The sequence below is a fragment of the Antedon bifida genome, chromosome 11 (genome assembly GCF_963402885.1).
Source record: "Antedon bifida chromosome 11, ecAntBifi1.1, whole genome shotgun sequence".
Taxonomy (NCBI): domain Eukaryota; kingdom Metazoa; phylum Echinodermata; class Crinoidea; order Comatulida; family Antedonidae; genus Antedon; species Antedon bifida.
The window spans coordinates 7,377,357-7,404,593 of record NC_136236.1 but is presented as its reverse complement, the minus strand read 5'-3'; the positions used below and the strand labels follow the sequence as shown (position 1 = coordinate 7,404,593).

At 32.6% G+C, this 27,237-nt stretch overlaps 3 protein-coding genes and 1 long non-coding RNA gene across 4 annotated transcripts in view; 1 reads left to right on the top strand and 3 right to left on the bottom strand.

Annotated features, from left to right (window-relative positions):
• Window positions 1-94: 94 nt before the first annotated feature.
• Window positions 95-27,237, bottom strand: part of LOC144856238 (uncharacterized) — a 29,108-nt gene continuing 1,965 nt past the window's right edge. The window contains exons 5-8 of the mRNA XM_078714188.1: window positions 1,576-1,764; window positions 1,126-1,278; window positions 496-699; window positions 95-153 (exon numbers count right to left, since the gene is read on the bottom strand). Coding sequence (XP_078570314.1) covers window positions 95-153; window positions 496-699; window positions 1,126-1,278; window positions 1,576-1,764 — 605 coding nt within the window. The remainder of the gene's footprint in view (window positions 154-495; window positions 700-1,125; window positions 1,279-1,575; window positions 1,765-27,237) is intronic.
• Window positions 6,132-10,802, top strand: LOC144856499 (uncharacterized). Its single transcript, XR_013614930.1, has 4 exons — window positions 6,132-6,200; window positions 9,365-9,491; window positions 9,730-9,843; window positions 10,419-10,802. It is a non-coding gene; the product is annotated as an uncharacterized LOC144856499 (long non-coding RNA).
• On the bottom strand, window positions 6,362-8,884 carry LOC144856094 (uncharacterized). Its single transcript, XM_078714066.1, has 3 exons — window positions 8,647-8,884; window positions 7,349-7,491; window positions 6,362-6,436 (listed from the first exon to the last, which is right to left on the bottom strand). The coding sequence occupies exons 1-3, from the start codon at window positions 8,882-8,884 to the stop codon at window positions 6,362-6,364; spliced, it is 456 nt and encodes a 151-aa protein (XP_078570192.1).
• Window positions 20,523-27,159, bottom strand: LOC144856093 (uncharacterized). Its single transcript, XM_078714065.1, has 6 exons — window positions 27,156-27,159; window positions 26,646-26,879; window positions 26,195-26,347; window positions 25,551-25,754; window positions 24,365-24,837; window positions 20,523-20,588 (listed from the first exon to the last, which is right to left on the bottom strand). The coding sequence occupies exons 1-5, from the start codon at window positions 27,157-27,159 to the stop codon at window positions 24,779-24,781; spliced, it is 654 nt and encodes a 217-aa protein (XP_078570191.1). The 3' UTR covers window positions 20,523-20,588; window positions 24,365-24,778.

The following is a 27,237-nucleotide window of genomic DNA, read 5'->3' as shown; positions in this document are numbered from 1 at the left end:
TTTTCGATTGACCTGATAGGACGGAAATCTATAATTGCATAATATTTGCGAAAGTTGAATATGACTTAGAATCGGGCAGATGAAATGTCATGATTTAGCAGCAGTCTTTTTTCATTTTAAAAACTCCATTATACTTCAGACCACTGTCATCATCTGTTGAAAAGATAGAAAAGTGTTAAATAAGCACATTAGCATAAAACCTAATCATCATTATCACAAAAGTACACTCTTGCCAGTTTATTAGTTGATTTCGTATGACGTAGAACTGGTTATTTCGTTCTATTCAATGGTCAGCCAATTTTTAACATTTAAGATTGTGGTACTTAAACAATGCACTATAGTGTAATTATTTCAGTTTTCAAACACTGAAGCAAAGCCAGGTAGCTCAAGTTTGACCAATCACAAGCGAAAGTTCAGATGAGGCGTCACATTACTCGCATTGGACGTACATGACAGTGATACCTTAGTGGGAGCTAAATAATGATATAAACTCACACAGCCAGTTGTTTTCACTAGTTCCAGCCGTCTTGAAGTCCGGTAAACTTTTTGTCAAAGAGTCCCAGGCGTCTTTACTGATAAACACCCACGTTGCACCATGATCTTTACTGCGCATGTAACTGCGCATGTCCATGTGAATTCCATAGATAATTCCTGTGAGCTGGTCAGATCCAATGACATTGTGTAGGTTCATTGGTAGAGCTATTGAAGAATATTTATATTTTTATACTTATTATAAATGATAATAGTATAATAGGGATAGATTTTTCATTTTGAAAAAAGAAAAATATTAATAAATTCAATGTTCCTTTTTTGGAAAATATGAGAAAGATATTATTGTGTGGCCGTTAGGCATTCAAAGCAGGATGTATTGACAAAAGACATCTAGGCCTAGGCCTAACAATTCATTGATGTCTGCAAATCCAAAGATCTCCAGGAGAAAGTGTCAGTGTTAGGCATATTACTTATTGATTTATCAAGTTAAAGATTCCTCTTGCTGTCCATATCAATGTGTATGATGGCCCGTGCTAGTTAGGCTCTAAGTATGGAAGGTTTTAATATATCAGCCAGCCTCAGGTCAGTGCTATTCTTTGAGGTAAATTACGAAAACAATCCTCATTTTTTTACCTTTCCAGCGTCCATCTGGTGGATTATCTTGTACATAGCAGGACGGAACAACCTTGTCTGATAGACGTCTAACTGAAGGGTTACAAGCAAAAATGACGTCGTTATCCGGATTGTCCAACTTCTTAGTTATGACAAAACCCCGGTCATAATAATCTGTTGAAATAATTTTTAAAAATCGATAGATTGTATTGTGTGAAAAATAATTATCTTAAGTGTTGATTCTTCGACAAGTTCCTAAAAGTAACACGGATAAAACCATGTTAAATAGGAACGAATCGTGCTCGGGGATATTCGTTTAGACTAATTTAGATATGTTTTAACATTACTGAGACATGTATTGTAGATTGAGAAGTATTATATATATTTAAGCTCTTAGAGTTTTTCTAATGATGCGACGGAACTTCTTGTGCAATATTAGCTATACTATAGATACTTTTTTTCCAAACTTACCTGGAACTGGGCATTTACTAGGATCACTGACACACACAGTATGTTTTCCGTTTTCACACTTATGAGCACCAGCCACGCAACCATCGCACTGGCTAGATCCCCCATCATAATGGCAGACGCCTGTCTGAGATTCGGTCCATTTGCTGTACCTCATCACAGCTTCTTTTGCATACCTTAGTACTGAAGTTTCTGAAGAAAAAAAACGTACTAAATGGACAACCTTACTTATTTTGCTGAAACCCTCTTTCTAATAGAAAATTTGTGCGTTTCTTTATTACAAAATTGCAGAGGTCATTTAGTGGTTTCCATGGAGCGGAATCAGTTAAACCCCGTTTCCACATGAACTTAACTCGGTTAATTATCGGTTAAGATCATCGGTTAAGGTTTATCGGTTAATGTTTGGCTGCAGAAAAACGGTCTTGTGCAGTACGTAATAACCATGGATTTAGCGTACCGCATTCAAAATCTAACATATGATACTCGCATATAGCTGGTAGGATAGCGGTGCAGTCCATTATGTCCCAGTCACCAAGATCAGTACTGACATCCCTTGTATCGTAGACATCTACAAAAGCCGCTGCTCCGCAGTCTTCAATCACACTTGTTCCGGGTCTGTTTGGTAGCCATTTTGTAAAAGACGCTGATGACCCGTTTGTCCACTTGAAAGTATCAGTACCCTAGAACATATACATTGTTATAATTGAAGTCATAAGGAGTATAATAAACGGCATGTCATAGACTTGCCCTGTCAAAGTTACGTTCCCTTTCTCGTGTAGTTTAGCATGGCCAGTTCATTACGGCGATTACGAGTGAAACGGGGTCAGATAGCCATACTCACCCCAACGTCTTTCAGCCCAATCCAGTATTTGTATGGCGAGAGTGCTGGAACGAGGTCGCGAAGAAATTGCTGTTCACACGTATCTTCAATCATGACTAATTGGGCATTGTCTGCTTCACAGGCCGCCTTTGCTGCATCCCAAGTTTCTAGCGTGTCGTTGAAAACTTTGTAACACGTTTCTTTGTAAGGTGTGTAACCAGACCGACATAAATCTAGAAGTACAGTATAAGAGTTATAGAGTAATTATAATCAGCCGATTCATGTTTCTAAGAATCATAGACACACTCTTTACAACTTCTCTATGTTACAGGACAAATTGTTGATACTTTACCGATATCACAATCATAATAAACATAATTCAGATTTGATAAGAATGGCTTAATGTTGTGAAAGAAACATTGTCAATTTTGTAGGTGCCTTATGTTTAAAAACAGCAGTTACAATACGGCACATGCAATCCTCACAACCTGGTGAGATGCGCCTAATATTCATTTAAACATGGTTAGAATATATGCAGACAATGTATAACTCTTTCAGATTAAACTGACACATGACTATCGTACACTTACCACCACCACCACCAACATCTGGTCTGTCCGAATACATAAATTGAAAAGATTTTGTGCAAGAATGAACTTTAGCGCTATTAACAGTCGAGAACCACAGCAAATCAGCCACGCCAACAAAGCGACGAGTGCCCGGAGCAGTTTTTCTGTTTTTGTCGATTCCTAGGCGTACACGGAAAGTTGGTTTTGCGGCAATCTGAATGGTTCCAAGCTGTGAAATACATGAGAAATGGTACTACGCTTGTCTGATTTCACTTAGAAAACCCCTGTCGACTTACGTCATAAGTCATTAAAACAGAGAAAGTTAAACACACCACCCAGTGAAATAAAGGCTGTAATAATTGTAAACCTTTAATAACAAATCTAAAGACTGAAAAAATCGCACCCAGCCAAGATGGAATTTGTTATCCTGATGGAGACATACGTTACACTTCATTAATAGGTATATTAATGTATTCTGAACTTGTTACTGAAGGTACTACACTGGCCATCCACCCGTTTCCTAATCTTTCAAAATGTATCAGCGCTGTAGGTAAACACCTAACATACTTAAAAGTACTCTTCCAAACATTATTGAATAAGGTTGATTGTAGAATAACTTACATTAAATCGAACAGGAGATGGTCCAGGCATGCTTGGGTTTACCGCTGGTGACTGCAACAGCTCTGTGTATTCTGATTCAAGTTTAATATATTGCACATTTTTCGACTTCAATATTGTGAAAGTTACATCTACTGCTTTTCCCGTTGAATCGTCATCGTGCCAAATACTAATCAGTATTATTACATCATCACTGAAAATAACAACCAACAAATACTATTATCGAAATCAAATTAGAGTGGTACCACAATCACTATATCCCAATACTTTATAGGATGTCAAGAGTGATTATGTGAACATCTCTGCCGTACTTTGAGAAAAAGGCTTATCTACAAAGAGCTACTTTTGAGTAATTGACTAAAACGTGTTTTTGTTTTTCATTACAAAAGTTCATGTAATATTTTTAAGTACATTATTGAAAAATATCTGACATAATATTCAATTATTACTTTTTTATTTGGGGGTCAAATTGCAGATAAAGCCTTTTCCAAATTATTTGTAATTAATAATTGCGAGAAATACTTCGAAAACAGGGCACTTTTGCAGTTTTTTTGTTTGATTTTTTATCAAAATTTACCAAAACATTTAGTAACTTTAGTTGAAATAAATTATAAATGCAATTTAGATTAGGTAATTTGTAAATAGGCTTCTCTCTTGAAAGTATTAATCTGCCTCATTATATATTCATCATACCGTTATCTGATTTTGTCAAAACGTCAAATGCCAAATGCCGCAACCCAAATGTCAAACGCTTATGTATAAAATTGGTTACATTTAAAAATCGTCAAACATGAACAATGATTGCAAACGATCAAATACGACGAATGCAATTGTTTGCCAATTTCTGATAGTGTTCGCTAGTGTCAACTTGAACCATTCTAATTTATCCTTTTTCATTCATACAATTCTAGAATAATAAGAACTATTACTCTTACATTGCTTGTATCCGATACCAAACTTACCCTTTATAAAAGGAATTAGTTTCGTATGTTATCTTGAACGACATCTTAGGCTTCGGGACTTCATTAATCAGCGTATAAACTGGTACTTCTCCAACCCAGATGTGAGCTCCGTCGCCAATCTGCATTCCAAGTCCTAACCAGTGCTCAGATCCATTGACCACCGCGTCTGTATCGTCTAGGACAATTTCAACCTCTAACGCCAATATGTTATTGGAAGCATCTGGGTCGTTCACTTCAATAAATCCGTCAAACTGTGTCACTGACCAGTCTTTAAGGATGCCGAAATCATCATCGTTAGCAATGTACTGCGTCTGAGGAGCGTAGTAGCAGAACTCTGTCGAATACGTACAGGATAAGGAGTCACTGACATACGAAACGGACACTTTGTTGATACTCCACTGCTCGCTTGTCTTGTTAGTCGTGAAGTTGTATGGTAGTGTGACTTCAATTGTAGGATCAGCGGTACCTTTTGGAAACTCAACAATAAGGTTCATATGCACCTTTTGACCAACGTTAACATAAACATTACCATCTGCAGTAATGTTCATAACGAAATGCGGTAATTTACTAAAAACTGCGTTTGAGACTCCTTCTGCGGTGACTAAGCCATTGAATATGTCAGTTAATTCAGCAGTTATAGTTACACGTAAAATAACTCCAGGTTTTACATCGGCTACAAAGAAATTGATATAACGACAATAAATATAGATTATTTTTGTATATCTAAAATAATGCAAATTAGGAAGACATTAAAACTATAATGTTCACTTCAAAGATGTATTGGTGTTATATTTCTTGTCAAATACATGCCATAAACTACGAAAGCATAGTGTTTGTTAGCACTTGCTGACGTAATTATGATTTTGTACAACAAAGCAATGTATACGGTTAGGAACTGTTATAATGTGATATGGTTGGTTGGGGTCTGCACATTAATTCATAAAAAAAATACTTTTACAAAAGAATATCAATTTGATAATAAATATGATCTGATACGCTAACGACATTAGTTTTATATGAACAAGGATGTGGTAAAACTCATTTGGGTTCAACAGCGTACAGTGTAAATTATATTGGCTAAAAAAAACAAACAAAAGAATCGGTTAAAATACCATTAACAGTGGAATTGATGGTCCCTTCAAATTGAATGTCAGATGAAAATAAACTGTTATTACTAAAAGACAAAGTAATCTCTGATGCGGAGACCAGGGTGACCGTGAAGTTGCTCTGAAAAATACAATGAATCCGTATCAACATCTCTTAGCAAATCTGACTTAAAAACAAAACACAGCAGATCTGTTAAATGAAGAAGAACCCCAGAAATAGGTAAATATCTTAAGCGGTAATGTGAATAGAATCTCTGAGATTAAAGTCGGCAAAGTCGGATCTTCATTTTTATACGCACGCCCAACCAACATTTATATTATAGAGAAAAGACCTATATCTATTGTTTGACATCATTACAGTTGTTGTGAAAGGGGTCTCACGCTTGAATACTCTGTCCAGTTTGCTCATTTGCATGTAAATCAGCTGGTTGAAATGCATGGATGACCTAACCTAACCTAATAGGCTAGTTAGGTGACTTGATGTGTGGAAACATGCTTGATGCATATGACATTGGGTCTCTGTAGTGGTTTTAGTACTGCGGGACTGAATAAGGTGAGTGTATTTGCTTGCTTTAGTAGGCCATTTCAGTGCTAGCCTAAAATCACAGCACAGTTATATTTAATGATTTCACTGCTAAAATCACACGTCACACTATTTATTATGACCACAACATTACCCCGTTAACCAATATTTTGAAAAAATACAAAACAAAATCATACCGTCATGGTTGAGTCGGTATTTCCGTTTCCTGTTAAAGTCCATATAAAAGGATCTGAAGACAGGTCGAACTGAAAAAGATGTTACTATAAGTACCAACCGATTATCGGTGTTGTGTATTTGCCCAGTATCATAGGAATAGTTGGTAATACAACATCACATGTGTTTCACGTGTTTCTCCTGGTATCATATCATAACCAAATATTCCTCTACTTTATACTTGAAAACTATATCTCGAAGATACAGCACTGAGAATTGGGTAATAATTACACCAACTGGTATTTAGTACTATATACATTATGTTCCGCGTGTGTTATTTCTTGGATAAACTAACGTATACGTATATTGATCGAGTGTCGACACACGTATAACGGATATGTGTTTGAATTCGTAGCTTGTTTCATTTGGCCAAATTCATTTTGTGAATCAATTGTTCGCAGTAGGCTTACGGTGGATTTTATAGTCTGGCCAACATTTTGTTTAGTTCACTGATGAAATATGATATAGAAATATATTTTCAACAATTGTAATTGTTAATTTTAATTTAAATCTCAAAGGTATAGTTAACGTGTAAAAATGCAATCCATACAAATCGCATAGAAAATCCGGATGACGCGCGGAATTACCGTCTCGCTACTACACGTACACATGTGACGTATACGCGAATTTCACCCATTATGCGACTACGGAGTTTCCCATTCTATTTATTCTATAATAAACTCATTATATCCCTTCATATGCATTCTTAACTGAGAATCATCGACACACATGTCAACGACTGTGCAAATTTTGAAAGACTAATAATCGTTATTTCCGATGCTGTATGCAAGTATTGCATGAATACAGTACCACCAAAAAAAACAACGAAGTGGAAAACATTACGGCCAAAAGATTATAATATATAGAAATTTGATATATAAATTAATGGCATGGTCACAAACACTGTATATATACAATATATGTGTTCCTTTTTAGTTAATTACCTCCATATTCTCAGCTGTAAGGGTGACTTTCAAGCCTGTTCCTGACCCAGTAGTGCTTACCAAGAAATCCGTCTTTACTTCATCTCCAATTCCGTAGTAGATTGTCGAATCTTCTACGGTTGCGCCCGCATCGATGATGGGAGCTGAAAGTATACGTAAATTAGATAATAACTATAAAATTAAGAACAATTATTATACATTAATGTTTATGCGTTGAAAAATTGACTGCACTATTTAACGAGGCAAAATTGACAAATAAAATTGCAAGAATACAATCCGGTGTATTATAAATTTATCTATACGATGGTCTGCTATTTAAGATTATTTTAATTATTTGCAATCAATTATATTTCATATCGTTTTTTAATAGTTAAATGCCTCATCTAAAGGATATTGATTAATTTTGTTTGCATAATTATTTCTTTGTGTCCAACCTAATAGTTTGTTGGCAATAATGTGTAGGCCTAAATACAGTTGTTTGAATCTGAATCATATTAACAATTATTCATTATTAATTTAAAGCTTGGTTCCCATTATAAAAATACATCCTCTCGTTGTCTTTCATTTTTTGGCACAATCCATTACTACAGAATGGGGAAGATCCGGTAAATTTATTCACAATCGTCTCTATTTTGGGTTTATTATTGAAGCAAAATGAGACAATCTGCGCGCAATGCATGTCGGTATTGAAAGCTAGCCGCTTAAATTGTTATAATCGACTTCTTTTTTTCAGATTTTTACCCGTTTAAAGACAACAAAAATAATGACAATAATAGGCCCATTTATGGTTCATTAAAAAAAATAAACCATACACAATATGTAGGGAATGCGTTTTTTATCAAAATGTACTCGATGGAACTCTTGTTCGCCTAAAAATTAAGCAACTTTCGCCCATTAGGCCTAATATTGTAATCAGGTAAACATATCTTAATTCTATCATGTCAAAGTTTAATATGTTACTCTCCAATCCTTCACTATGCTTATGAATCACAACACGAAAATATTTCGTCGATTTAAAATTATTTCGGGAACTGAGTGAACATCGCGTCCAATTTCGTCTTACCTTGTTTTGTTCTAAAGAGTGTTTTTACTAGCACATTTGACCTAATTGTGGATGTAGGTACTTTAAAAAGGTAAATTAAAAATGAGCTTGTTGAGCACAAATAAAGTTTACTATTATACTAGGCCTATACTGAAATAGAAATATAAAAGCAACGCTAATGGAACGTGTGCCATTTGCATCTTTAACTACAATTTCAGTTAGCAATTTCATTTGAATATTAAAATAGAATATTTACTTTTCAAAATATATAATCCTCTTGGTTGATTAAGTCGACTATCGCTACTTTGTTGTGATGATACTCCAGTGGTTCTATCACCTCGATATATACCACCGTTCAAGTCTGTCCAGTAAAGATAGTTTCCATAAATATCTATCCCCCTTGGGTGATTCAGTCCAGTTATAATCGTTCTTCTGTTAGTTCCGTCGAGGTTAGCTTCCTCAATTAACCTACTGCTGTAATCACACCAATACATCTTTCCATCTTGAGAATAATGAAAAACAAAAATGAGAATATACGATTGAATACTGTACTTGAATATGCGTAGTAAGTTTTAACAAAACGAGATTTTCAAGTACGTCACTTTTTAGTAGGCGCACAAAAATGGGTTAGCATGCATTTAGTTCAATTAAAAAAAAGTTCAAAAGAAAATGAATCACAATATACAATGTAAACAAAATGTTATAACTCATTGAGAAAAAGGAACGTGTACTCAACTGTAAGCATAGCTTTGATTATGGGGTCTGAGCAACATACTTTGTGCCTAACGAGTAAAAAGATCATTCTGCACATGCTCGTGTGTTTCTGAACGTGCGCAAAATGTTCTTTTTACTCGAAAGACGCTTGGCGCGTCGTGTGAACGCAAAGTCGCTAATGTCAGGAAGTAAAGTAAGACGCCGACTCTACTACATTTTATTTATTTATATATTTTTTATTTAACAACATATTTATACAGGATTATACACAATCAAGTAGAAATAGCAACAACAAATATAAACTGGAAGTTAAATGTTATGAAAAGAAATGAGATCTGTATCTAGCTTTAAAGGACATAATCGTGGGTGAATGTTTTATATCTGCTGGTAAGTCATTCCATATTTTTCAGACTGCAACTTTAAAAGACGAATCCATTTTGCTACGGGTATAATGAGGTATAACAATATTTAAGTTTTCTACTCCACGCCGCGTTAAATGGGTGTGTACATTCCCAATTAGTTCAATTTCATTTGTCAATCGGGTTGGCGCAAGTTAAGGCCGTGGATAGATTTATACATTAGACTAGTTAGATGAAAATCTCTTCTCTCTTCAAATGTTTTCCAGGAAAGATCCTGAATTATGTTATCACCCCTCACGTCAACAAAATCAAAATTGTGGATAACAATGCGAGCCGCTCTACTATGAAGACGCTTCAAGATATTCTTGTTTTGCTCAGAGGTATTTCCCCAAACAGTTTTCGCATAGTCACTACAAGGTTGTATGGTACTCAAAAACAACGTTTCTAATAATGATTTATTTAGACATCCCGCCATTTTACTCAACATTGTAATTTTATACCCAATATATTTACTAATAGACTGGGTATTCTGTTTCCACGTTAACATTTAATCTATAATAACTCCCAGATATCTTATACTATCAACTTGTTCAATTTTGGTGGGCCCAATTTCAATATCCAGTTGTTATTAGCTACTGAACGACTGTTTCTGAGTAACATGACCTTAGTTTTGTCTGTATTGATTGAGAGGTGGTTTCTATTATACCATTCACTAACATTATTCATGATTATTTGTAGAGAATCGTTTACAGACTTAGTTGAATTACCAGTAGTATACAACAACATCATCAGCAAAAATGCTGCAAGTTCCTTTTATAACAGACTGCGAAATATCATTAATACATAGAAGAAAAAGGATTGGCCCTAGGACACTTCCTTACGGAACACCAATGTTAATATCTCTCAGTTTAGATTTTCTATTGTTGCAGTATACAAACTGTTTTCTGTTTTTCAGATAATTTACAAACCAATTTAAAACATTTTCACTGAAACCGTATTTATCAAGTTTATATACAAGAATTGAGTGATCGATCGTATCAAAACATTTAGATATATCCAAGAAACAAGCGCCATCAGTTCAGAATCATTAAAACTTTCCAACCAATCATCAACCACTCTGTGTAAGCATGTTACAGTGGAATATTTTTTTAAAAACGCAAATTGGTCCACATTAATTAAATCATAAGATTCAAGAAAGGTAATTATTTGTTCCTGAACAACTCTCTCAATAATTTTTGCAATATGACCGACAACAGAAATTGGTCTGTAGTTTTTCATACTCTCTTTACTACCCAAAATATATTTTGTAACATCTATAGCACCTATCAACCACCGTGTTGAGCCCACAAATGTAAAAACGCCCACAAATGTGAAAACAACCACAACATCGGTATACGATTTTATAACTTACATACATTCATGGTCAAGAGTAACTTACCGGGAACTGCTAAAACAAGTCCTTTTGCCTCTGGTACGCTTGTTACTAACACGGTCCTTGTACTCAAGTCATTTAACTTCGCTCGCTCTATCACATCGTTGATTGTATCAGTCCAGTACAGGTATCTAAGTATAAGATAATATATGTTACTACATTAACATTCTGTTACAAGTAGTTCACATCCCTTCTACGGAAAAACAATATATTGAAACTTACGAAATTACTGAAACAGATTAGTTATTAATGATTTACGAATATGTGAAAGAAATGTTTTATTACTTCCTTTATTGAGTGGTATTAATGCATTATTAATATTATTATTATTATTACTATTATTATTACGTTTTTGCTTACTAATCAAAAGGAAGAATCAAAAGAATGGAACTGTGAAGTTCATAGTTGATCTCCCTCCAACGTATTAATAAGAGGTTTACTGTGTATAGAAGGTGACTTTACCCGTTAGATATATCAAACGTAACTAATAAGAATCCAGATTTATTACTTTATTACGGCCAGTCTTTTACTAATTTAGATTATGATACAGAACAAGTGGTTCAATACATTGTTATATCTGTATCACATGTGACACCTGTATAAGCCTACCCTAACTTTAACCATAGCATAGTACAGACGCCATGTGAAACATGCGGCAATGTAATTACAGAATTGGCCTATGCTGGACAGATTGTACGATACGGTGCAGATAATCAGGTGTGAATGAAAAGTATAGAAACTTACAAAACTGCTTTAGTTGAGATGTTATTAATGAAATTCAATTCATTGAATGTTTTAAACGTAAAGGCAATCATTCTTTTTTTTAAAATTCATATTATTACATTTTAACGAATTTAAATGTATGGTTTAAATGCATTAATAATAACAGAATACAAGTTCACCCGAGATGTGATCACACAGTTCATCTCTTTTGGATGATGAGTGAACAACAAATAGATAGATGTACGTTAAGAGAGAGTGACATACCCGTTAGCTGTATCTATCTCAATTGCAAATGGCCACTGTAATCCTGTGTCAAACAGAATTGTTCTGTTTGTTCCATCCAGATTGATTACTTCGATTCGGACTTTTTTAACATCTGTCCAATAAAGTTTTTTTTCAGCTCCATCAACGGCTAAACCACGCACACCTTAAATAATGATGACAATTAAACAATTACTGCAATCTCAACCTATGTAATTTACTTTATATGCTAAAGACTAACACTGTGTTAACACATTTCAAATTATGCTCAACCCTATACTAGGGTTATGTATTATATTTTACGAAACGAAAACGTTTAACGGATGACGTCAACATTCTACTAATTTGCATAACAGTGTACGGTAGTTCATGATTCAGGAGTTGCGATACCCTTTGGTTAACGTTTTTCAAGTCGCTATTTTTCAGAAATAAGGTTCACGACGCAACTAACTATAGTTGTTCGTAATGCTTGCTCGCGTAGAAAGAAAAAAAGCAAGGCAGTGTAATAATTGAACCGTACGATAATTTATTTTATGGAAAGTTGGACATTTTATGATGGGAACATTATATACGTTATGCGTTCGGAAGCCTAAAAAAGATTCAATTTCTTTTATTGTAGTTCAACATCGTCAAGGCCGGCACTATTTTAGATTATAAATTTCAAGAATATCTTTTGCAGATTTAGGTACAAACAAGTTTTAGTGGGATTCCTTAGATATTAGTGAGTGACATTGCAAGAGATAGCTTGGGTTTTACAAGAACATTGATCCTATTGCAGAGAAGTAGTAATTAGATTTCGTGGCAATTTATTTATTTATACTTTATTTTACTTATACAAAATAATTAGATAATGTCTTTATTTTTACAGAGCATGATATATTGATTGTATTCCATTTTGTTTTTAACAGTTACTTTTACTGTTTAGTTGAATTTTTTTGTAAAAATTAATTATGTTCGGTGTTTTGATTCCTAGTGTTTATTGATTCTATTATACCCTTCATTATCCCAGGTTGTTTAGTTCTTCTATACAGAGGAAACGACAAAAGAAAGATTTTTGTTTGCGAAAGCGGGATATAAAAGATTGGCCTATACAAATTACAAATTATAAATATGCTGTAAAATGGTTTAACTTCTACTACTCTTTTGGACTAGGCGCTATCTTTCCTAACCTCACATCTGTCATCAACGCTTACTGAAATCTTTCGATTCAGGAATCCTAAATCCGACCTCGTTATCTACAATTTCTGAAAAAATCAGAGGAATTGATAAATGGTGCTTATACTTATAACATCACCTATGCAAAAAGATGTAAAACGTAAATTCTTAACGATATTAGGCCTATTTAATTATGATTATTAAACAACATTGTTGTTTAGTTCAACAACGCTTGATTCAACCTTGAAATAACTCTGAAGAGCTGGTCTATTTAGGCGATGTAAATCCAACGAAATTATTTGATTTAAAAGTTAGCGAAACAAATGCTACAAAATATCATGATGCTTATTTTTCCTAATAAAACATGTAAAAAATGAATAGAATATTACGAGAATTTGATCCCAAAGACACAAACACTTCATGTTGGTTAGTAACAAGTGAAAACCGTTCAATGGTGTACTTGCTGACATCAGACCAATACACTGTTAATGTGCTGGTATCATACTCGACAGTGTAGGGTTCAGTTAATCCGACATTCTGAATAACTGTTGCTAAAATCAAACTTGCGTTGTCACTGGAAATGTTTGTCATATATATTCCAGGAGGATCCTCCTTGTTGACTACAAACATAACATCACCTGTATTATTAAAATATTTAAAAAAAACTTTACTTGAACATAAAACCTAAATAAACATATATATATATATATAACAAAATTATACATTAACACACTAATTATTATTATTCTATTAAACATTAATTGTTGGGATAAAATTCTTTGCTGATTCATAAATAGACACATGAACAAATCAAATACAACACCTATGCACACAAAAAAGCGATTTTGCAGAGAGGAGGCAAGAGGCGACTTACAGGTACCTAAATTAACATTTTAACATGTTTCCGCCATTCTTTTAGTTATTTTGCGACACATTTACATTTTGAATTACCATCTGTTTTAAAAGAGTCTTCTAAAAAAATTTCTTTAAATTTAACCTAAAAAATATATTCTATCGTATTATTTGTTTATATTGAAAGTTATATTTTAAGTGTTTAACTTAGTTAGGCTAAGTATAATAAAATATTTTAGAGTGCATCTGGATACTAACTTGCCTGTGGGTTTAATTAGAAGGGTTACCCTGTCTACCTAAAAGGAAAATATAAATAAAAAGAAAAACTTAAAGGCCGATCTCTAGGAAATTATTAAAAGCATTCACTCTATAGTTATATTAATAGGTTTCATGTAAGTATCTTTTACTCACACTATCAAAATATATATAAAAATAACTGTAGTTACGCCTTAAGTCTAAGAAATAAGAAATACTAAGAAATACCGGAATGGTGTCCGGCGGGGGATAGTTTATTACCATTAGTTAAGGTCTAATGTAAAGCATCTAGAGGGGTCACTGATCCATTAGGCGCTATATAAATACTGTTTATTATTATTATTATTATATTAAGTGTCTTTCACGCCTGAAAATCACCTTTCAATATTTCGTCTTCACGACGCGCCTTGCGCGGCTCGCGACGTGCCAATATTTCGATATGCGTACATGTGGTAGATTGTATAATACTTTAGGAAAAATTATTTAATATCATATCTAGTCAACGATATTTTAGATTAATTTACCGTCACCAGTGTGTGAACGAATAGCAAGAACCACAAAGAAAATTATAATTTCAACGTTTTAAATAAATTGTGATTATTAAAAATGTTTAATAATGTTATAATACTCAATTCCGGAAAACATTGTTTAAAATAATATTAATAACAGTAACGAAGTAATTCATAATAAATTCGTACAATACACAGTAACCTACTTTGGTTATTTAGGCCAAACGTCTTTGTATTAACTTTTTTAAATTCTTTTGGAAGAGTATTATAGCCACATATAAGGGAATTATTTTAAAAAGGAGGTAATACGGAATACAATGTTTTAAAAATGTTACTGATAAAGTTTATACAATTATGATGACATTAGGAATTAACAAAAATGTGACAATGTTTTGTTGACATGAAAGATAATGAATGTGAATAAAAGTGGTGTTTACGCCACAAAAGAGAAAAAAAACACATTAAGTTTCTTCCTAAATGTAGAAGCAGTTAGTCTGAGATATCCTTTACATTTACAGCATTGGTAAATACAATATAAAATAACATACCTTTACTTGAGTGTACAAGTACAGAAAGAAAAAAACAGACGAATTTCCAACAGGCCATTTTTTATAACTTCAAAATGTTAATAAACAATGTTCAATTATGTCGTCAAAATCGAATATGCTGTATAACACACGGTCGCAATATTATAACTAACGCTATCTTGTTGCGATTTGTTTATTAATAACGCTATATTTTTCAAATTAATTTAATACATAATTAAGACTGACAATAAGTACTTTATATTCACATAAGCACAATAAACAGTACCTTTAAGACCAGATATCTTTGTTATTATAATTTAATTAATATTAATTATATAATATAATATGATTACAGACCATGCATATTAATTGTCAGGAAAATCGATATATTTTTGTCAAGCATTAATTCTATGGCGTTCCCTCGACTAGGATACATCTTCAATTTCTTTAGCCATGGCAGTTTTTGTAGAAGATTAAAATATGTACGTGCATGTATATTTTTGTACAATAGGGAAAAAAAACGATTCGTGACTTGATTTTTAATTTCTAGGTTAAAAACAAGGCCATATACATGGCTTTATTAGTCTTTATTTTTCAGGTTTTTGGGGGACAATACATCTTTAACAATATCCTTTTTGGACCGATTGTCCCATAAGGCTACAAGATGTTCTCTTCAACCAGTTCTTTTTCTAACTTCATTCCATGATCTCCAGCATCATCTCTTTCTTTCTCCACTGTGCGCCTCTACGTTGTTTTGTTACTCGAGAAATAACATGTTCGACCTCCGGATCAGTGGTCATGAGATGGTATTTCAAATCCACGCGTCGTCATTGGTCACATTATTTATTTCTTTGTGTTGCGTCGTATTGGGAACCTGTCTTTGTAGCCTATATAAGTTATTTTGTTTGCAGCGTCCAGAAAAGGTTTTCCAAATTGGTACAGTATATAAAGAAAGAACATGTATATTGATTGTCAGGGAAATCGATATATCGGTGACGTCATAAAAGCTGATTATTATTTTATTCTTAGTTATATTTATCTTCATGGGCAAAAATATTAAATAATAACAAGCCCTCGGTGTCGCAATCTGCAATTTGCCATGTACTAGTTTTATGGTGTTTGCTTACATAAACATCTACAGCTTCATGTTTTATAGCCATGTCAGTTTTGTTGTTAAAGAATAAAATATGCACGCGCATGTATGTGTATTATGTATGTACATAATATGATAATACGCCTACAATGACTGTTTTTCGACAACTTTATTTTGGCGTTAAATTGCGTTTACTTGTAACTAAGATACAGTTGAAATAAACAATTTTTTTGAGTTTGAGTCCATTACAAATTTTGCAGGAAACTTTGATCTAGATCCTGACCAAAATTTCTACAAAAACTGCACAAACCTTTCTAATTATTTTCTTTGTGATCAATTTGCATGTAAATTTAAAACAGTAGATATTCAAAAAAGTTTTTCTAGTATCCACTTTAATGCAAGAAGTCTCGTAAAAAATCTGGATGCTATCATGGAATTTATTGAAACTCTACATTTTCAGTTTGATATCATTGGTATCTCGGAGACATGGTGTAATGAAAATAGTCCACCGTTAAATATACCTAACTATACATTGTTTTCTAACGGTAGAGTAGGTGGTGGGGTTGCAATGTATGTAAGTAACTTAAGATCATATACTCAACGAAATGACATTTCCTTGACAAATATTTCATGTGATTCAATTTTTATTGAAATTAATCAAAATCATGGAAAGAATATTATTGCTGGTGTTGCTTATAAGCCACCAGATGTAAACAGTAACCACTTTGTGGACGATTTTGATAAAATACTCACAACAATAGATAAAGAAAATAAGCTAAACTATATCATGGGTGACTTTAATTTAGACCTTTTACGATATACGAGTATAAACTCAACGCAAGACTTTTTAAATATATTATATAGTAATTTATATTTACCCTTAATAAATAGACCGACTCGAATCACTAGTAATACTGCTACATTGATTGATAATATTATAACTAATTCACATGATCTACCTGTCACAAGTGGTATATTATACTGTGACATTGGCGATCATCTACCAATTTTTCAAATCACTTAATTTATAAATGATTCATTTCAAAATGACGTCCCTATTCAGTCGTATCGCCTAATAAATCCTCTAAATATTGAAAATTTTAAACAAGATCTGGCTACAAATGGTTGGGATGATGTAATGTCTTTGTCTAAGCCTGAAAATGCTTATGATTTGTTCCAATCCAAATTCCAAAACAGTATACCAAAACAATTTTCCATTGCATACTGTTAAAAACAAAAATAAGAGAAAATTAAAACCATGGATGACTAATGGGATTTTACAGTCTATTAAGCATAAAAATAAACTGTATAAAAAGTTTCTTAAATATCCAACAGGCCCAAATGAGTTAAAGTATAAAACCTTTAGAAATAAATTGAATACTCTTGTAAAAACATCTAAATTAGCTTATTATAACGAACAATTTTCCAATACTAAATCGAACATAAAGAAAACATGGGATGTAATAAATAATTTATTAAACAGAAAAGTCAAATGTAAGGAAAATACTAATTTTACTTGTGATGGTCGATCTTTGGATCAACCGCAAGATATTGCAAATGCATTTAATGACTTTTTTTACACAAATTGGTCCCTCACTTGATAGAAAAATTCCCTATGGAAACACTGATTATAATGATTATTTAAAACAACCAAACAACCATTCAATGTACTTTTTTCTAACGACCGAAGAAGAAATATGTGATATAATAAATAATTTTAAAAATAATAAAGCTGCTGGGTTTGACGGTTTATGTCCTAATGTGGTTAAAGCGGTAGCAGCCTTAATTAGCAAACCGCTCTGCCATATTTTTAACGCATCATTAGTTAAGGGTATTTTTCCCAGCCAACTAAAAATAGCTAAGATTACACCCGTTTACAAATCTGGAGACAAAGGAGACATTAGTAATTATAGACCAATTTCTATTTTATTATGCTTCTCCAAAATTTTAGAACGTATTGCCTTTGTTAGAACTGTTTCTTTTCTAGATAAGTACGATATTCTTCATAATGGTCAATATGGTTTTCGTAGCAAATTTTCTTCTTCAATGGCTCTGGTGGATCTTACAGATAGAATTATAAGTGCATTTGAGAACAAATCACATGCAATAGGTATTTTTTGGATCTATCCAAAGCATTTGATACGATAATAACATTTTATTATATAAGTTAAGTTATTATGGAATTCGTGGTGTTGCTTTACATTGGTTCAAAAGTTACCTTGAAAATCGATCCCAGTGTACAAAATATGAATCTTTGCTGTCGGAACTGAAAAATATAACATGTGGAGTACCACAAGGATAGCTATTTGGACCACTATTATTTATTTTATATGTTAATGACATTTTTAAGACATCGGATCTTTTTTCATTTATACTATATGCCGATGATACAAATATATTTTACAGTAATGATGACATCTATGAATTATATCGTACTGCAAACAACCAACTACATTATATTTGTGAATGGTTTAAGGCTAATAGATTATCATTAAATTCAAAGAAATGTAATTATATTATTTTTAGTAATAAGAAAAAGAAGGCTGATGATGTAGATAATTTAAAAATTGTACTTAACAATGATGACATTCAAAGAGTAGAACAAACAAAATTTCTCGGTGTCTTAATAGATGAGCAGTTGACTTGGAAATACCATATCAACGAATTAATGACTAAAATATCTAAAATTATAGGAGTAATCAACAGAATTAAACGTTTAGTTCCTGTAAATATCCTCCGTACCTTATATAATTCTCTTGTTCTTCCTTATTTTTCATATTGTAATGTGGTCTGGGGTAATAATTTTCAATCAAATCTTAATAAATTAACATTGCTCCAAAAAAAAATCATACGTATAATTTCAAAATCTTCTTTTACAGCTAATACGGGTCCTCTATTTAAGGAACTTAATATAATGACACTTAAAGATATAAATACTTATCAGCAATATGTTTTTGTTCATAACTGTGTTAATCATAATTATCCTCATAGATTTTACGATATGTTTAAATTTAATGTTAATTTCTATAACTACAACACTAGGTCATCCTCTTATATTCATCTCTCAAAACACAGGACTACCATATTTCACCAAAGTATTAGATACTCCGGTGCAAAACTTTGGAATGTTTTGCCTCTTTCGCTACAAAACATACAAAATGTAAATAGTTTCACAAAGATTGCAAAATATTATTTATTATCAAACTATACTTAGAGGCCATGTTTTTTTGCTTTTTTTTGGTTTTTTTTTATTAATATATTTAGCAATAGTAAAAATGCATTAATATGATTTATACTGCAATTGATATGTACCGCTTTTCGTTTTATTGTTATTTTCATTTCTGTGTCTTATTTTATATGTTCTGCTTTTGAATGTTTTGTTTTGGCGTCCCTGACACAAGCTTTTGCTTTTTTGGTGACGCCACCTTTTTGGAAGTAAATGTTGATTTTGATTTGATTGATTTGAATTTAAGTTGCCTAGATACAGTGCGTAATCAATAATCATATCCTTTAATTCACTACACCATTTAACAATTAGCAATAAAGTTTTTATGTTTTCGTTAAATTAAAATTCGATGATTTAGAAGATGACATAGGCCGTTAGGTCACGGAACAAGCGACCGCCCTCAATATGTTTCTAATAATGTGAACTACTGTAGTGACGTTACTAAAATATACGCTGTACACTTTAATAGGCCTTTAGTGTTTAATCCGCATAATTCACATAGCCCATATGTGTTGTTGACGTTCTATAATAACAGGCAAGTTGCCCTATTACAGGCTTAGTTTAGCCTTCGGCCAACTCAGAAAAGACCGAGTTTGACCTGTACTCGACCAAAGAATGCTTTATATCTACTATACGTAAGACTAAAGTATTCACTCAATTCAACCATACGATGGATTGTGCAAATTCTTACCGAACATCATAAGACAACGTGAAATAAAATTTAAGCCATTTGCATGTTTATTTGCTTTGTTTAAGCAATTATATCAGGGCCCGACTGAACACATATCGGACGACGTATGCCTATCATGATTAAGAAGAATAAATTAAACATCATTGACGTGTTTTTACAAAGCGCCCTTCGCTAATAATTGATCTCCTGACCCCTGACCAACGTACGCAATAACTAGCAATGGTTTTTGAACGTCAAGGATACAATCTGATACAGATACATATTACAGTTTGATATGCGCAATAAGTGACTTTAATGTAGGAATGTGTATACGTAAGATAAATAACAATAGCTGTACTGTAATTATTACAATAATAATAAATATTAAGTATGTACAAAATCTAGCTACAAATATAAATATTCTTAATTGATATAATTCTTATTATTTTTACGCAGCGCCACCAGTGGCCCAGGCATTTTGTAACAAGATTTTATATATATGAAACGTCATGCGTGACAAAAAAATATTATTTTATCATTATTAGGCCGAATCGCCATTAATTGTACTGTACTACACTAGGTCGAAACATTCAAAATATTTAAGAACAATAAAAAATGATTTACTCATGTGAAAACAAAATTGAATTTTGAAAAAAATAATTAAACATGAATTGAAAATATTTTCTATATAAATTTCAAAGTTACATTTTCGATTGAATTTAAAAACCACAATAGGACGGAAATCTATAGTTGCATACTATTTGCGAAAGTTGAATATGACTTAGAATCGGGCCGCTGAAATGTTATGATTTAGCAGCAGTCCTTTTTCATTTTCAAAACTCCATTATACTTCAGGCCACTGTCATCATCTGTTGAAAAGATAGAAATGTGTTAAATGAGCAGAGTGGCATAAAACATAATCATCATTATCACAAAAGTACACTCTTGCCAGTTGATTAGTTGATTTCGTATGACGTAGAACTGGTTATTTCGTTCTATTCAATGATCAGCCCATTTTTAACATTTAAGGCCCATTTACACTAGGCGATAACGATCGACGATAAATAGGTAAACATACATTTTTCTTTAATAAAACAAAATAAATTAGGGTTTTCGTTCTAGAACTATAGGAAAAACATTTATGCTGTATTTGATAAAAACATTTTTTTTTAATCTAATCAAATGACGTCATGATCAATAAAAACAATAAAATCGTTGTATTGTAACGATATTATTGCTCTTACTAATCATGACGTCATTTTATTGGACGTGTGGAAATATTATTGTCATCAAAGGCAGCATAGATGATAATCCTATAGTTCTAGGATGAAGACTTTTTAAAAATTTTTTGTTTTAAGTATAAAAAATGCGTTTTTATCTTTTTCGTCGATCGTTATCACCTTAGTGTAAATGGGCCTTTAAGATCGTGGCACTTAAAAAACAAACAAAAAGTGTAAGCAAAGACGGGTAGCTAAAGTTTGACCAATCACAAGCGACAGTTCAGATGAGGCGTCAAATTTCTCGCATTGGACGTACATGGCAGTGAGACCTTAATGGGAGCTAAATAACAATGTTCAATTACGTCGTCGAAAACGAATATGCTGTATATCACACGGTCGCAATATTATAACTAACGCTATCTTGTTGCGATTTGTTTATTAATAACGCTATATTATTCAAATTAATTAATAATTAAGACTGACATGTTAGGTACTTTATATGCACATGATAAGCACAATAAAAAATTAACATACACACCGATCTTTATTAATATGACTCTCTTAAACGAAGACATAATCAATAACTTAAAAGTGGATGAGTTTATTATTATCAGTATCTTTATCTTCGTGGACGGAAATATTTTAAATAACACGTCCTCTGTCGTTTCGCCAAGCATTAATTTTTATGGCGTTCACTCAACTCGGATGCATCTTTAACTTTTCTTAGCAATAACCGTTTTTATAAAGAATATAATATGTACGTGCATGTATATGATAATGGATAATAACAATGAGTTATTAATTTATTTTTAATTAATTTCTAGGTTAAATTAGCAAGAACGCTAGTATTAAAAATAATTTCATACACATTGGCCTGACTAATTAAATACGTTATATGCACAAGCACAACAAAACCTGTACTTTTATTTAATAACACACACGAGTGAACGTTATATTATTATTTAATAAGCACATCATCTTTTACAGATTCAGTATTTTTTGTTTTTCAATTCCACAATTATGACTTATCAAAGTATGAATTCTTGTTGTATTTTACTTCAAATACAAAAGTTATTCACTTCTTGTAACAAAAAAATAATATTTATTCATGAAAACAGAAAAGAAACGTTTAATTATAACCCCAAAACCATTGTCTGACAGACAATTTAAGTATTTTTTGTTGAAATTACATTTTTTTCAGGTAAATAATTGTTTGGTTAATGTGAATAACTATTATGTGACAATAAAATGGCACATTCAAAAACAAATTTGAAATAAAAATATATTTTTTCAGGGGGACAATATATCTTTAAAACTGTTACGTCAACAAGAGAGCAGCGTTTTTTGTAAGAAATATTTCTTGTTTATATTTTTTGTTGAATATGCCATTTTAATGTCACATAATAGTTGACCAAACTGGATCGGAAAAGATATATATATTTTTCTGAATGTTATTAAAAATTAACGGTTTCTTTTGTCTTTTCATACGTGATATAATTATTTTTGTTGATTTGTAACTTTATTAAAACTGTAAAATGGCCAATCCAAAGATTTTATTAGTCTTTAATTTTCAGGTTTTTGGGGGACAATACATCTTTAACAATATCCTTTTTGGGCAGATTGTCCCATAAGGCTATAAGATGTTCTTTTCAACCAGTTCTTTTTTCTAGCTTTTGCTTTAGCTTCATTCCCTGATATCCAGCCTAATCTCTTTCTTTCTCCACCGTGCGTCTCCAGATTGCTTTGTGTCGACTCGAAAACTTACTCGAGAAATGCAATTTTCGATCCCCAGATCAATGGTCTGAGTTGGTATTTCGAATCGGCGAGTCGTCATTGGTCAAATTATTTGCATTACACTTATATACAAACAGAACTGCATATTGATTGCCAGGAAAATCGATATATCGGTGAGGTCATAAAAGCTTATTATAGTCATAAGCTCTATCAACACTATCAAACTAGTTTGACAACAAATTGTGATGTGCCCAAATGATTATAGTAGTGATAATCTCAATCATTATAGTGATATGAGATTATCATGTCTATATTTGGGCACATCACCTTTTTCTTGTCACATAAAGTTTGATAGTGTAGGGCGGATATATTAAATAACACGCCCTCTGTCGCTCTCTCTGCATTTTGCCAAGCAATACTTTTTATAACGTTAGCTTACATAAACATCTACAGCTTCATGTTTTATAGCCTTGCAGGTTTTTGTTAAAGAACAACATATGAACGCGCATGTATGTTTATTATATATGTACATATATTATGAAAATACGACTACAATGACTGTTTTTTCGACAACTTTATTTGAACGTTAAATTACGTTTACATTGTAGTTAAGATACCGTTGAAATAAACAATTTCAGTTACCTAGATACAGTGCGTAATCAATAATCATCTCCTTCGATTCACTGCACCAATAACAACAATTAGCAAGAATAAAATATTCTTCTTCTCTCAAATTCTTACCGAACATTATAAAACATAACGTGAGGAAATTTAAGCCATTTGCATGTTATATTGTTTAAACAATTATATCAGTGCCAGACTGAGCACATATCGGACGTATGCCTATCATGATTAAGAAGAATGAATTGAACATCATTGACGTTGAAAAGCGCTCTTTGCTAAAAATTGATCTTCTTGCACCAGACCCCTGACCAACGTACGCGATAACTATCAATGGTGTACGTCAAGTGATACAGAAACATATTACAGTTTAATACGCGCATGCACAATAAGTGACTTTAACTATGTAGGAATGTGTAGATTATCTTGGTTTCTAGAATAAAAGTGCTTTGGTCTGCTACACTGATAACCATATTTCATTCGAATGATATACAATATTAAGAAAATTATAATTTAGTAAAAACAATTATGAAATACAATTTTAAATACATTTTTAGAATTTAAAAATACGAATTATTAAATGTCATTATACGTAAGATAAATAGCTGTACTGTAATTATCACAATAATAATAAATATTAAGCGCAGCCAGTGGCCCGGCATTTTGTAACAAGATTTTATATATGTATGAAACGTCATGCGTGACAACAAATATTATTTTATTATTATCAGGCCTAATCTCCATTAATAGTACTACACTAGGTCGAAACATTCAAAATATTTAAAAACAATAAAAAATGATTCACTCATGTGAAAACAAAATTGAATTTTGAATAATTTATAGCAATACTTTCTGATACGCAATGCAAACATATTACAATTAAACAATTAAGTATGAATTGAAAATATTTTCTATGTAAATTTCAAAGTTACATTTTCGATTGAATTTAAAAACCACAATAGGACGGAAATCTATAGTTGCATAATATTTGCGAAAGTTGAATATGACTTAGAATCGGGCCGCTGAAATGTCATGATTTAGCAGCAGTCCTTTTTCATTTTCAAAACTCCATTATACTTCAGGCCACTGTCATCATCTGTTGAAAAGATAGAAATGTGTTAAATGAGCAGAGTGGCATAAAACATAATCATCATTATCACAAAAGTACACTCTTGCCAGTTGATTAGTTGATTTCGTATGACGTAGAACTGGTTATTTCGTTCTATTCAATGGTCAGCCCATTTTTAACATTTAAGGCCCATTTACACTAGGCGATAACGATCGACGATAAATAGGTAAACATACATTTTTCTTTAATAAAACAAAATAAATTAGGGTTTTCGTTCTAGAACTATAGGAAAAACATTTATGCTGTATTTGATAAAAACATTTTTTTTAAATCTAATCAAATGACGTCATGATCAATAAAAACAATAAAATCGTTGTATTGTAACGATATTATTGCTCTTACTAATCATGACGTCATTTTATTGGACGTGTGGAAATATTATTGTCATCAAAGGCAGCATAGATGATAATCCTATAGTTCTAGGATGAAGACTTTTTAAAATTTTTTTGTTTTAAGTATAAAAAATGCGTTTTTATCTTTTTCGTCGATCGTTATCACCTTAGTGTAAATGGGCCTTTAAGATCGTGGCACTTAAAAAACAAACAAAAAGTGTAAGCAAAGACGGGTAGCTCAAGTTTGACCAATCACAAGCGACAGTTCAGATGAGGCGTCAAATTACTCGCATTGGACGTACATGGCAGTGAGACCTTAATGGGAGCTAAATAATGATATAAACTCACACAGCCAGTTGCCCTCACTAGTTCCAGCCGTCTTGAAGTCCGGCAAACTTTTTGTCAAAGAGTCCCAGGCGTCTTTACTGATAAACACCCACGTTGCACCTTGATCTTTACTACGCATGTAACTGCGCATGTCCATGTGAATGCCATAAATAAGTCCTGTAAGCTGGTCAGATCCAATGACATTGTGTAGGTTCATTGGTAGAGCTATTGAAGAATATTTATATTTTTATACATATTATAATGATAATAGTATAGGGATATATTGTTCATTTTGACATAAGAAAAATATTAATATATGCAATGTTCTGTTTATGTGCCTTTTTTATAAATCGAACATTATTGTGTGGACGCTAAGCATTCAAGGTAGGATGTATTGACAAAAGAAATGTAGGCACTACGCCTAACCATTCACTGATAGTTGTCTGCAAATCCAAAAATCTCCGGGAGAAAGTGTCAGTGTTAGGCCTATTACTTATTGATGTATCAAGTTAGAGATTCCTCTTGCTGTCCATATCGATGTGTATGATGACCCGTGGCATTTAGTCTCTAAGTATGCAAGTTCTAAGTGTTTTTTATATATCAGCCAGCCTCAGGTCAGTGCTATTCTTTGAGGGACATTACGAAAACAATCCTCATTGTTTTACCTTTCCAGCGTCCATCTGGTGGATTATCTTGTACATAGCACGACGGAACAATCTTGTCTGATAGACGTCCAACTGAAGGGTTACAAGCAAAAATGACGTCTTTATCCGGATCATCCAACTTCTTAGTTATGACAAAACCCTGGTTATAATAATCTGTCGGAATAATAATAAAAACACATCGATAAATTAAAAGCTAATGCAATCCACAAGGCCTTATTCACCGATTAATTACATTGTGTGGAAAATATCTTGTTGATATCGTGTTGCTAAAAATTGATAAAGTCACATGGATAGAAACCAAACCATGTTAAGATGATAAAATAGGAATGAGGAGTGTCTCTTTTTTATATAGGTTACGCGTCAGTGTTTACAATGTAATTTGAGTTCATAAGCAACGGAACTTCTTGTGATATATTAGCTATACCGTCAGGACTCTTTATTCCAAACTTACCCGGAACTGGGCATTTACTAGGATCACTGACACACACAGTATGCTTCCCGTTTTCGCACTTATGAGCACCAGCCACGCAAGCATCACACTGGCTAGATCCCCTATCATAATGGCAGACGTCAGTCTGAGATTTAGTCCATTTGCTGTACCTCATCACAGCTTCTTTTGCAGGTCCTAGTACTGGTTCTGGTGTACCCTCATCTGAATAAAATACTGGTTCTGGTGTTCCCTCATCTGAAGAAAAAAGTATATAATAATGGAAATTTTTACTTATTTTGCTGAAACTCTTTTTCTAATAGACAATATTTGTGTGCTACTTTATTACAAAATTGCAGTTGTAACTACTCTAGAGGTTTATTGTGGCGATCAAGTTTATGATAGTATGTAGTCATTATGTTGTCCTTAGGTCAAAGTTTAAAACATTATTGCATTTATCCGATAATTATCCGATTTGAATGAGATAATTATCGATTCATTTTTCTGGAGCGGAATCAGTTAAACCCCATTTACACATGAACTTTATCGGTTAATTATCGGTTAAGTTTTATCGGTTAATGTTTGGCGGCAGAAACACGGTCTTGTGCAGTACGTA